This window comes from Nyctereutes procyonoides, unplaced genomic scaffold (assembly GCF_905146905.1).
Source record: "Nyctereutes procyonoides isolate TBG_1078 unplaced genomic scaffold, NYPRO_anot_genome, whole genome shotgun sequence".
Lineage (NCBI taxonomy): Eukaryota > Metazoa > Chordata > Mammalia > Carnivora > Canidae > Nyctereutes > Nyctereutes procyonoides.
In genome coordinates, this window is record NW_026575034.1 from 21,026,244 (window position 1) to 21,039,394 (window position 13,151).

The 13,151-nt window shown below is 47.3% G+C and overlaps 1 protein-coding gene and 1 long non-coding RNA gene across 2 annotated transcripts in view; both read left to right on the top strand.

Annotated features, from left to right (window-relative positions):
• Positions 1-9,096, top strand: part of LOC129504797 (uncharacterized) — a 49,212-nt gene extending 40,116 nt beyond the window's left edge. The window contains exon 3 of the long non-coding RNA XR_008663423.1: positions 7,216-9,096. This is a non-coding gene — a long non-coding RNA (uncharacterized LOC129504797). The remainder of the gene's footprint in view (positions 1-7,215) is intronic.
• A 1,693-nt stretch (positions 9,097-10,789) lies between these two features.
• On the top strand, positions 10,790-12,580 carry CAVIN3 (caveolae associated protein 3). Its single transcript, XM_055318080.1, has 2 exons — positions 10,790-11,292; positions 11,949-12,580. The coding sequence occupies exons 1-2, from the start codon at positions 10,903-10,905 to the stop codon at positions 12,354-12,356; spliced, it is 798 nt and encodes a 265-aa protein (XP_055174055.1). The 5' UTR covers positions 10,790-10,902; the 3' UTR covers positions 12,357-12,580.
• Positions 12,581-13,151: the final 571 nt, after the last annotated feature.

Sequence of the window (13,151 nt, forward strand, 5' to 3'; positions counted from 1 at the left end):
ATCTTATAGAGGCTCAGGTCCTAGATCGAGCCTGGGATCATGGGGTGGGGTGGGGGGCTTAAATTGTTCAGTTGTACAAAAAGCTTATTTTTGCCTCCCCTTCACTCATTTGTGTAGCTAAAACAAAGCAAGTCCTGTGAAGAGCCTAAGCAGAGGGTTATTTAAGGGAAGGGAATAGACACAAAGCAAAGCAGTGTATTCCTTCCTTTCCTTTCTCAACTTTTGTTGCCAAGATATCACCATAGTCTACAGGATCTCCTTCAGGGTGGGGACATCTGGCAATGAATATAATGGTGACTCCTCTTTGACAGGTGAGCTGGCTTCAGGGAAAGCTAAGGAGCCTCAGTGACACTAGCAGGGTTCACTACTCCAAATATTGTAGTCCTGGCCCATGACCAAACCCAGCTCATGTGTGGTGTTTCCCCTACTCCCATCCTTGCTATCTCTCTCTCCCAAGGTTGCCAATCAGAAGCAGGGGTTAATTCTTATTAACACATTTACTCCGAAGGCTGTCATTGTAAGCATGATCTACCTTGCTTAGCAAAGCAAATTTTTTGTTTTTTTTTTTCAATTAACAAATTTGTATTGGGTGCCCTCATGTTCTAGGCTCTTGTGTACTTAACATTTGTTATTAAAACTAAGAACTAAAATATCTGTTGTAGGTAGGTGTAAAGTTATACTTACTTTTTTACTCAAAACTGCATGCTCAATCTTTCTTTTAAAAGATTTTATTTCTTTTTAAAGATTTTATTTCTTTATTCATGAGAAATACATAGAGAGAGGCAGAAACATAGGCAGAGGGAGAAGCAGGCTCCCCACGTGGAGCCCGATGTGGGACTCAATCTCAGAACCCTGGGATCACGACCCAAAGGGAGATGCTCAACCACTGAGAATCCAGGTGCCCCTGTATGCTCCAATCTAAACATGCTCATCCTTCTCATAACACTCACATCCCTCTTCCAGGGTGAGGCAGGCTTGCAGTGAACATCTCGATCATTTTTACTATATAGACAGAAGAGATCTTATTAACTTCAACAGACAGTTCTTCATTACTTCCCCAAAAGGATAAAATCAACAATAATAGGGGTACCTGAGTGGTGCAGTAAGTTACAAGTCCGAGTCTTGGTTTCAGCTCAGGTCGTGATCTCAGGGTCATGAGATCAAGCCCTGAGTTGGGCTCCACACTCAGGTCTAGAGTCTGCTTGAGGTTCTCTCTCCCTCTGCCCCTCCCACTCATGCTCTTTCTTTCTCTCTCTCAAATCAATCAATCAATCAATCTTGGGGGCACTTGGGTTGCTCAGTGGTTGAGTGTCTGCCTTCAGCTCAGGTTGTGATTCTGGGGTCCTGGGATCAAGTCCCACATCAGACTTCCTGCAGGGAACCTGCTTCTCCCTCTGCCTGTCTCTGCCTCTTTTTGTGTCTTTCATGAATAAGTAAATAAAATCTTAAAAAAAAAAAAATCTTAAAAAAACCCTAATAATACTCCCACAATCAAGGTAAATCATGTTGGAAGGTATATAAATTTTTTAGAGGGTGCTGATCCAGGTCCTAAAACATTTTAGAAACTATTTTCCTGTATCCTTATCTACAAATTTTAAATTTGATGGAAGAAATCACTTCTTCATTAATTGCTTGTGATTTCATTCATACTGATCATTTCCTGTCAAAATGTGGCTTTCAGATGAAATGGAAGATTTCTTTGTCTCATTTCTCAGAAAAACCTGTGTTATTGTTATTGTTAACATTTGGGGTGGCTCAAATTAACTACTAGTAGTTAATTAACTAGGGGTGTGTGGGTTAGTAGGATAGCCACTTGCCATACCTGACTGTTAAGCTTTTGAAATGTGGATTGTGTGAATGAGGATTTCATTGTAATTATAATTTATTTTGTATATATTTTTAAGTAGGCTCCACTCTGGGAGTGGGGCTTGAACTCACCACTCTGAGATCAAGACCTGAGTTGAGGGACATCTGGGTGGTTTAGTGGTTGAGTGTCTTGCCTTCGGCTCAGGTTGTGATCCCAGGGTCCTGGGATTAAGTCCTGTATCAGGATCCCCATGAGGAGCCTGCTTTCTGCCTATATCTCTGCCTCTCTGTGTCTCTTGTGAATAAATAAATAAATAAAATCTTAGGAAAAAAAAAAAAAGACCTGAGCTGAGATCAAGAGTTGGATGCTTATCAACCAACTGAGCTGCCCAGGAGCCCCCTTTAATTGTAATTTAAATTTAAATAGCCACAAGCTAGTAGCTATGATTATTGGACAGTGTCAGGCTAGAGAAATCCTCAGACAAATTTAGGAAATTGGGTTTTGGATCACACCGCTTGTATTAGGCTTTACCAGGTAGCACTGTAATCTGACTTCCCAAGGATCCTAGCTTAATTGCAAAGAGTAATTTCCATTCTTTGTTTGAGGATTTATGTTGTAATTTTACAACCTTTATAAATTCAGCAGCATCTGGACATTATAATTTTCTATCTTTATAAGCTTTCATATTCTAATTGGAACCATGTAAGTACATGGTTTCCTTAACGTATTGCACAAATTTTCCAGTCGTGGAAATATAAATCAGTAAATATCTATCTTTTCCTTTTTCTTTATTTTCTTCCTCCCTTCCTCCCTCCTTTCCTTCCTTCCTTCTTTCCTCTCTGTCCCCCCCTCCATGGACTTCCTTCTTCCCTTCTTTCTCTCTCTCTTTTTTTAACATAAATTTCTAGCCCACATCAGTAGGATGGCTCCAGCTCTCTCCTACATTCCCCCATCTACATTAGCTTCCAAGCAAACTGACCTTTGCCTGAATCTCATGCCTCCAGGACCAGCAACACCTCCTCCCCCTGGTCTTTCTCCTTGGTCCAGGCACGGAAACAACCCTGTGTACTCCTATGGGGCAGGAGTGCCTCGTTTATTGCTCTCTGGCCCAATCATTGTGTGGCTTAGATGCAACTTGGTGACAGCAAGGGTGTCTTAAACCTTATGTTTTGAGTGTTTCAATTAATACTTCCTTCATCCAACTCCCCACAATAAGGAGGAGTCATGATTAATCTGCAGCTCCCACAAACAAGCAAATTAACTAGCTTGCAGTAGACTGATTTTATATAGTATATTACTTCCATGAGATTCAGTGGATTAATGTGATACCACCCCATTTGACGGGAAAGGGTCTGATACTAAAAAGCTGGGGTACCAGACTCAAGGACCATTCCATCAGTCATAGGGATCATTCTCAATCTTGGATTAAATGGGTAAACTTGCAGACCTATTAAAACATTGTTACCCTTTTCAAAGCCTTTCAACTGCCATACCTGGCGGGCTTAGTGAATGATTATTCATATGGTCTGATTCTGAGAGCTTTCTCTTTTGCTTCCAAAATCCACTGAATTCAAATAGAATAAGAAATATTTAATACGGTATTTTGTGTTGTGCAGTATTGCTAAACCATGCCAATTGCCTGAGAGTGGGATGGGATGACAGAGCCAAAGCTTTTCTCTGCCAGGGTAAAGCTTACTTCCCCCACTTCTCTAGTTGAATTGATTAGCAACCATCTCTTTTTTTAAGACACCAAACAAATGAGTTATTTTTCAAACAAAATCTTACAACTAAATACCATCCAACTAATGTAGTGTTAAATCTTATAAGTCACATTATTTCCCAGTTGTGATAGATACTGGGTGGCTCATAACAACTTATCCTTCCTTGGGCCCAGCCTGAGATATACAGGGGGCTCTTTGTACTAAGATGAATGTAGCTGCAGGACTCTAGCTATATACAATTTCCCGTTAGTCACCACTGGTCTGGAGTCACTGCCCATGGCATCCTGGTCAAGTCTGTCTTCCATGCCCCATTCTGTCTCTCCGTACAGGGGGCTGCCCTATGAGTGGTAGGGCACACCATTTCCTAATGATTGGCCCTGTCCTTTGTTATGTGGATGGCAAAATATGGTCCTGGATCAGAGGCTGTAGTTGAGAAATGCCATATTAGCACACAGTAGAGGTCTGCAGTGGCTTTGATGGTGGCTCCTTGGTTATTTGCCTAAGAATGCAAGCTCAAATCCAGGCGAGGCTAAGGCCCTCCATGTCAGAGTCCACTGAGTTCCTCAGATTACAGAAGGAGGTTCAATAGAGTCTATTCAGTAAGTGTTCCAGGCTTTTTGCCTTTTGGAATGTCCCAGGACATTTTTGTAAGAAAAACTCAGCTCCCACGTCTTGACTGGTAGCTCCAGGGACAATTACATGCTCCAAAATTGTGGGCTCTTGCCAACCTTGGTCTCATCTCAGGTACATGATGCTCCCATGTGCCTCAGCCAAAACGTCCATCCATGGAATATTAATTTACTTCATTGTCAAAATAGTTTTTTCTCCCCCTAATCCTTTTGGTAGGTGTCTTTCTGTGTAATGGTTTCCTAGGGCTGCCATAACAAATTGCCATAAATTTAATGCTTAAAACAAGAGATTTATTCACTTCCAGTTCTGGAGGGCAGAAGTACAAGTCAGTGTTGGTAGGGCCACCCACCATTGGAAGGTTTTTGTTTGTTTTTTTTTGTTTTTTACTATTTTATTTATTTGAGACAGAGTCCAAACAAGAGGCCACAAGCAGGGGGAGCAGCAGAGGGAGAAGCAGGCTCCTCATTGAGCAGGAAGCCCAATTCAGGGGCTCAATCCAAGGACCCTGAGATCATGACCTGAGCCAAAGGCAGATGCTTAACCGACTGAGCCACTCAGGCACTTCTGCATTGAAAGTTCAGGAGAATCCATTCCATGCTGCTCTCCTAGCTTCTGAGGCTGCTGGTGATCCTCTGTATTACTGGTCTCGTGGCTACTCTCTGATCTCTGTCTCAATCTGTGTATCACCTTTTTCTGTGTCTCGGTTTTCTCCATTACATGGGCACCATTCATTGGATTTAGGACCCATTTTAAACTAGGATGATCTCATCTCATTGTCCTTAACAGAATTACATCTGATAAGACGCTACTACCGTAATTATATCTGATAAGATACATTCACAGGTATCAGGGGTTAGAATTTGGACATATCTTTTTTTGGGAACACTATTCAACTCACTAAAAATATGAGATAAAAAGATAGTGGTTTGGTTTAATAGTATGCCTGATTTTTATAAAAAGGCATCCTCAGGCCTCTTGGTTATAGCATACCATTCCAGGATCTTCTATCCATTTGGTGATTTTGATTTCTGGAGTCAATTCAGATTCTTATTTCCTGTTGCCCCAAATTTACAGCTCTCTTAATCACCAGTGACACAGAGCTCTGTCATTGTGTGGAATGGCCTTACCCCTTCCGTAGACAGGATGTCTATGACAAAAGGTGGAAGGTAGTGCCTGTCCACTGGGGCTTATTCCCTGTTAAATGCACGGTTCTGCTTGTGTTGCACATTGTTACTTTTGATTCAAGGGTTAAGTCCCTGGAGGATGCCCCAGTTTGTCTGGGCAGCTGAAGGTGAGGTTCAGGGCCAGGGATGCTTCTTGTACAATTAACTCATATAGCCATACCTCATGTTTTCTTAGGACCCTCCCCCCCCCCCCCCCGCCGCCGCCATTTAATAATCAAAGACTGTTAGTCTGTTTTGCTATGTGAGACAGAGCATTCCAATTTGCAAAACAACCCTGCAACCTCTGGTGAAATCTCACCACTAGCTTTTGTGGTAAGCTAGCTATCAATTTTTTTTTCAAAAACAGGATAATTCTCAAAGGCTGGAAGCATTGCCCTAATCTAAAACCCAGAATACTTCTGCTGTATTTTTCCTGCTAGGATCTGCCCCCTTCCCTTCTTCCCCTCCCCACCAAATCATCTGTGAGAGAGGCAGAAATCACAGAGATCTCAAGGCATATCTTTCTTTCTGATGTATAGGGCACAAGAGGTAGAGCTGACCAGAATGTGATTTGTAACCTGGCCAAGGCCAGTCACTGAGGTTCCTCTGAACCCTATGCAAAGTATGTGGCCTTCTGGATAATCCAAGAGATGGAATGTGTAAGAATCCCAGGGTGGAGCATATGCCAACTCTAAAACCCAAACACCCCCCATTTGCAGCTATTCTTTGTTGGTGGGAGGTATTACATATGCTTCACTACCTGTCACAGGCTTAAGTACCACTACTTCTTAACCCCTGTCTGCTGGATTCATGTCACTGGTCCCCAGAACTGATGGCCCATACTCATCCCCTCAGGTGTGCTGTTAAGAACTGCAGTGGTACTGCCACTTTTGTTTCAGAGGATCTTTGCAACATCATATAGTGGGGCACCTGACCACTGAGAAAAGAAGGAAGAAAACAAGGTTACAAATTATACCACCTAAGGCACTGTAACCTGGTCTATTCTCTCAGAGGTTTCCTTTACCCTCCTCTCATTGAAAGTAAAGGGAACAGAGACAGAGGGCCATCCGTGAGCATATCTTTTGTTAGGCAGACATATTCCACAGATTTAACCCTGTTGAAAGGTGTAGTGGATTTTTTTTTTTTTAAATAAAGCCAACCTTTCCTCATAGTATGTGAAATTCTAGGAAGAGGATGGGCCAGTGTATAAAAGGAAACCTTGACAAGTAGAGTGGGCAATACCTTTGTTTTAGTTTTTTAAAGGGTGTGTTGGCTCCATCACCATAGCATTCCACTATTTTTTGCAAGATTCATTATACTTGGGCAAATGTTAATTTGTTTATGAGCTACCAGGAGTCTTCAAGCTCTATTAATTTTTCCTACGGAGAACTTCATACTTCCACAGAATTACCTGGTGATGTCATTGAGGGGGCAACCTATGTAAAGGGATACTATGATAATGATGGTGATTAATTAATAGATATATTAGTTTCCCATAGTTATCAAAGTAAATTACCACAAACTATGGCTTAAAACAACAGAAACTTATTCTCTCAGAGTTCTGGAGGCTGGAAGTCTGAAATCAAGGTGTTCCTGGGCCATGCTCCCTCTAAAGCTTCTAGGGAAGAACCTTTCCATGCCTCTTTCAGCTTCTGGTGCTTCAGGCATTCCTTGGCTTCTGGCAGCTTAGCTCCAATCTCTGCCTCTATCATTACATGGTATTCTCCTTATGTTCTCTTCTTATAAGAGAACCTACCCATGTCATCTTGCTTCCAACTGCATTGGACTCCCTTAGCATTACTCCTCAAAGCTGGTCATTTTTTTTCATACGCTTCCTCTAATAGATATTTTGACTAATTCTAGCAGTGCTGAGATTTTTTTTTTTTTAATACAGATATCCACTTTTCTTCCCATACCATCCATGTTTCTGGTGAAGCTTAAGAAGTGGCCCTAATTTGTCAAAACGTAATTATCAGCTCTCTTGTCACAGATGGGTGAAGCTAAAGCCTATCAATGCATAACAATTTCCTAGCCGTAGAATTTGGTTCTGGTATATGTACTGCCGAAGTGAGCACAAGAATTTGGTTCTGGAAAGGTCATGTAACCCAGTGGAAGGCAAGTGGATTCCGGGGGACTTCTGGGAAATGTCCTAAATTTTAAGATGGTCCCTTTTAGAGGTAAAGGATCTATACCCTAAAAACTACAGAACACTTCTGAAAGAAATTGAGGAAGACACAAAGAGATGGGAAACTATTCCATGCTCATGGATTGGAAGAATTAATATTGTGAAAATGTCAATGTTACCCAGGGCAACTTATATGTTTAATGCAATCCCTATCAAAATACCATGGACTTTCTTCAGAGAGTTAGGACAAATCATCTTAAGATTTGTGTGGAATCAGAAAAGACCCTGAATAGCCAGGGGAATTTTAAAAAAGAAAACCATAGCTGGGGGCATCACAATGCCAGATTTCACGTTGTACTACAAAGCGGTGGTCATCAAGACAGTGTAGTACTGGCACAAAAACAGACACAGATCAATGGAACAGAATAGAGAATCCAGAAGTGGACCCTCAACTTTATGGTCAACTAATATTTGACAAAGGAGGAAAGACTATCCACTGGAAAAAAGACAAGTCCCTTCAATAAGTGGTGCTGGGAAAATTGGACATCCACATGCAGAAGAATGAAACTAGACCACTCTCTTGCACCATACACAAAGATAAACTCAAAATGGATGAAAGATCTTAATGTGAGACAAGATTCCATCAAAATCCTAGAGGAGAACACAGGCAACACCCTTTTTGAACTTGGCCACAGTAACTTCTTGCAAGATATGTCCACGAAGGCAAAAGCAACAAAAGCAAAAATGAACTACTGGGACTTCATCAAGATAAGAAGCTTTTGCACAGCAAAGGATACAGTCAACAAAACTCAAAGACAACCTACAGAATGGGAGAAGATATTTGCAAATGACGTATCAGATAAAGGGCTAGCTTCCAAGATCTATAAAGAACTTATTAAACTCAACACCAAAGAAACAAACAATCCAATCATGAAATGGGCAAAAGACATGAACAGAAATTTCACAGAGGAAGACACAGACATGGCCAACAGGGACATGAGAAAATGCTCCGCATCACTTGCCATCAGGGAAATACAAATCAAAACCACAATGAGATACCACCTCACACCAGTGAGAATGGGGAAAATTAACAAGGCAGGAAACCACAAATGTTGGAGAGGATGCGGAGAAAAGGGAACCCTCTTACACTGTTGGTGGGAATGTGAACTAGTGCAGCCACTCTGGAAATCTGTGTGGAGGTTCCTCAGAGTTAAAAATAGAACTGCTCTAAGACCCAGCCATTGCACTGCTGGGGATTTACCCCAAAGATTCAGATGCAATGAAACGCCAGGACACCTGCACCCTGACGTTTCTAGCAGCAATGTCCACAATAGCCAAACTGCGGAAGGAGCCTCGGTGTCCATCGAAAGATGAATGGATAAAGAAGGTGTGGTTTATGTATACAAGGGAATATTACTCAGCCATTAGAAACGACAAATACCCACCATTTGCTTCAACGTGGATGGAACTGGAGGGTATTATGCTGAGTGAAGTAAGTCAATCGGAGAAGGACAAACATTATATAGTCTCATTCATTTGGGGAATATAAAAAAAATAGTGAAAGGAAATAAAGGGGAAAGGAGAAAAAATGAGTGGGAAATATCAGAAAGGGAGACAGAACATGAGAGACTCCTAACTCTGGGAAATGAACTAGGGGTGGTGGAAGGGGAGGTGGGTGGGGGGTGGGGGTGACTGGGTGACGGGCACTGAGGAGGGCACCTGATGGGATGAGCACTGGTGTTATACTGTATGTTGGCAAATTGAACAGCAATAAAAAATAAGTTTATAATAAAAAAAAAAGACGGTCCATTTTATCCTCTTGACCTTGTGTGTTTATATGAGGCCTGAAAGTATTTTAGCCACCTTGTGCCTGGTTTGGGAATGAAGCTGACACCTGGGAATGAAGCTGCACAGTTGGAGCAGTATAAAGAACTAGATTTGATGCTGTGACTGACCCACAATTTATCATCACTCTATGGTCTTTTACAATTACCTTTAGATTGGATTTCTTGTTTTAAGAACTGAATTGGGTTTTCTGTTACCTTGGTTTGAAAGCATTTTATCTGGCACATCCTGATGCATCTCTTTGAGCAAATACAGACCAATGGAAGACAGTGATTCCAACAGGGTCCCAAGGGAGTCTTTCTTCTGTGTTAGGGGGGCTCAGGCTCCATAGCCTCATGTTTGTAGAAGTCAATCATCAACTTAGCATCCCCGGAAATCTGGCAATAGCTACCATCCTCTGAGGTACTTAAGTGTCAGACTGTGGGTCCTTCCCATGTAACTTGCAGAGTGAGTTACAGTTTCTTCCACAGTTATCAAGTGGCCGTCACAGATTGGGTGAGGAGAGGGATCAGGATCAAAGGATTGCTTGGACTCCTGAGCCTACAATCAGTTTACCAAGTACTGCTAAAGACAAGACAAGGCGTTTTCCAAACTGATGACATTACAGAATCATGATCCACAGTAACTGGACCCTCCATGTGCACTCCTTCCCCCTCTACAGCAGCAATTTCAAATCTTTCTCACTCGTTGCAGTTATTCTCAGCTATTTCTAGAAAAAAAAAAATCAGGCAGGAGCCACAGCCAACCTCTGCGGAAACAAAGACATACCAGCACTTACAATAACTCTTTCAAGGGTTTCAAAGGAAGAGGTGTTTTGCCGGCCCTCCAGGCTTAAAGTCTAAGAGCTAGGTGTAGCTGGGCTTTACCCCTGAAGCATAAAGAAAAGAAGGTGAGAGAACTAGAAGAAAGAAAACAGGGTAATGCTACCCAACAGTCAGAACTGGAGAGGCAGTAATACTAGGAGGCCTGTGGCTAAACCCCGGCGATGACTATCAGGAAAATACCAGGGGACGCCCCGCCTGCCGCCTGCAAGTGCGCACTGAGCAGTCTGTGTGGTCAGCAAGCGAGGCCTTAGGCCTAAACAGTCTTGGGTCCCTGAGCGGCGCATCCCAGAGCCTCTCTGCCTACCTACCCCCAGCCCCGGCGCACAAGTACAGTCCTCGGACGCGTGGGAGGCCGAAGGCCGAGGCTCTGGAAGCCCTTCGGGTTACCCTGGGCCGCACTTACATAGTTTCTCTGCCCACTCCATGGGCACGACAGAATTTTCCAGGGCTCACCCTTTGCGATGGTGGGAGTACGTTCAGAAAGAGGCACAGCAGGGAACTGCAGCGGGGGGGAGGGGAACTCAAACTTCCAGGGAGAGAGTTTAGGGAAGGGGGGCGGATACGAGGCCGGCCTGCTTCCCCGCGGAGGCCCCCGGGGCGGGGCGGCACAGGGGGCAGCGCCGCCGAAGGACCCCCCCCCCCCCGCCCTCTTTCCCGCCTCCGGGAGGGCCCGCTCCGCCTGCCTGAGTCACGGCTGGAGCTGGGGAGGAGCCGGGAAGGGAGGCCCCGGCCCAGAGCGCAGCCGGCGGCCGCGGGGACAGCAAGCAGGGCAGGGCGGTCGGGGCTCATGGGGGAGAGCGCTCTGCAGCCGGGGCCTGGGCCTGGGCCCGCCGCGCCGGCGGGGGGCCCGGTGCACGCCGTGACGGTGGTGACGCTGCTGGAGAAGCTGGCCACCATGCTGGAGGCCCTGCGCGAGCGGCAGGGGGGCCTGGCCCGGAGGCAGGGCGGCCTGGCGGGCTCGGTGCGCCGCATCCAGAGCGGCCTGGGCGCGCTGAGCCGCAGCCACGACACGACGAGCGACGCGCTGGCGCAGCTGCTGGCCAAGGCGGAGCGCGTGGGCTCGCACGCGGATGCCGCCCAGGAGCGCGCCGTGCGCCGCGCCGCCCAGGTGCAGCGGCTGGAGGCCAACCACGGGCTGCTGGTGGCGCGCGGGAAGCTCCACGTTCTGCTCTTCAAGGTCAGTGACTTCCCGCCCCCCCCCCCCCCCCGGGTCCCCTCCGCCCCCCCCCCCGCCTCCCTCGGCCCGCGCCCGCCTGCCACACCCGCATTCCTGGCCCCTCCCGGAGGCGCGGACTGCGCAGCCGCCCCCGCTTCTCGCCGCGCCGGCCGGCCGGGCCCTCCGCCCTCGCCCCTCGCCCCGCTCGAGCTCGGGCCACGTCCGCCGAGTCTGCTCCAAGTCCCAGCCCGTCCCCGAATGGAAGTGACGGCGGCAGAAGCGCCCCGCGCGGCTGTACCCTGCCTCCGGTCCTTGCCCCTGCGACCTCCGCCCTGCCTGAGCAGGCCCCACCTGCTCTGCCAACTTGTGCAGCTCGCCCGGTAGCTCTCCCCCCTCTCCCCCTCTCCCCCCTCCCCCCTCTCCCCCTCTCCCCCTCTCCCCCCTCTCCCCCTCTCCCCCCTCCCCCCTCTCCCCCTCTCCCCCTTCTCCCCCTCTTCCCCCTCCCCTCTCCCCCCCCGACTTTCCCACGGTCTGCCCTTTCTATTAGGCCCTGGGCCCGCCGAGGCCAGGGGTGGGGCGGCCCCCCCCCCCCGCCCCGGTGTCATGAAGGGGTGGGGGCCAGGCCGCCCGCCGCGGGGCAGGGCTGCCGGGGTCAGAGCTGTGTCCATCACTTGCAGGACGAGGCTGAAATCCCAGCCAGCGCCTTCCACAAGGGGCCCGAGCCCTTGGGCGCGGCAGACCAGTCGGAGCCCGCCCCAGAGCAGCCGGAGGCCGCAGCCGGGGAGAGCTCGGACGAGGAGCCGGTGGAGTCCCGGGCCCGGCGGCTGCGGCGCACCGGGTTGCAGAAGGTACAGAGCCTGCGAAGGGCCTTGTCCGGCCGCAGAGGCCCGGCAGCGCCGACACCCACGCCGGTCAAGCCGCCCCGCCTTGGGCCCGGCCGGAGCGCTGACGGCCAGCCCGCGGAGGCCGGGCCTGCGCTGGAGCCCAAGCCGGAGTCAGAACCCCCACAGGACACCAAGGAAGATCCTGGGAGACCTGGGGCTGCCGAAGAAGCCGCAGTGCTTCAAATAGAGAGTGCAGCCTGATGGCTGGTGCTGGCCGCCTCTCCTGTGCCTATCTATGCCTAACCCCAAAAGAAATCTCCCTCTCAGAATGCAGCATTCACGCCCAAATAAGGAGTGAATCCTGCATCCACAGCCCACCTCTGGCCTGCCTCTCCCAGTTCCTTCAGGCTGGCCTGTGTCCTCTGAAAGAGGAGCACCACTCACACCTGCTTGCAGTCACCGTCAATAAAAGTAATGTCACCTAATCCAGACTCCATGCCTAATCCTAAAATAAATCTCCCTCTCAGAATGCAGCATTCACGCCCAAATAAGGAGTGAATCCTGCATCCACAGCCCAGCTCTGGCCTGCCTTTCCCAGTTCCTTCAGGCCAGCCTGTGTCCTCTGAAAGAGGAGCTGCCACTCACACCTGTTTGCAGTCACCGTCAATAAAAGTCACCTAATCCAGACTCCCATGTGAAGGGGGCGGGAGGAAAAGGCTCCCCGGGCATAAGATAAATGTTGGAACCTGCAGTGTGGCTCAATTTCGAAAAGATTATTGTGTCATTTCTCAGGTTCCCAATGAATCTTGGTCTCTGGTTAGTGGTACATAGAAATCACCTGTTGGCCTCTTGCTTCTTGAGTACTTTATTAGTGGAGAAGCATCCAGTATAGTCTCTTGCCGTAGGTGCTCAATAAATGTCAACAAGTGATTTTCCTCTTAGTTTCTCTTTCCTCTTGCACCTCATAAAAGTTGGATTTTCTTTTGTTCTCAGCCCTCTTCTCATTCTGGATATTCTGTGAACATTTATTCCAGGTATTTCCCACCAATCACACAC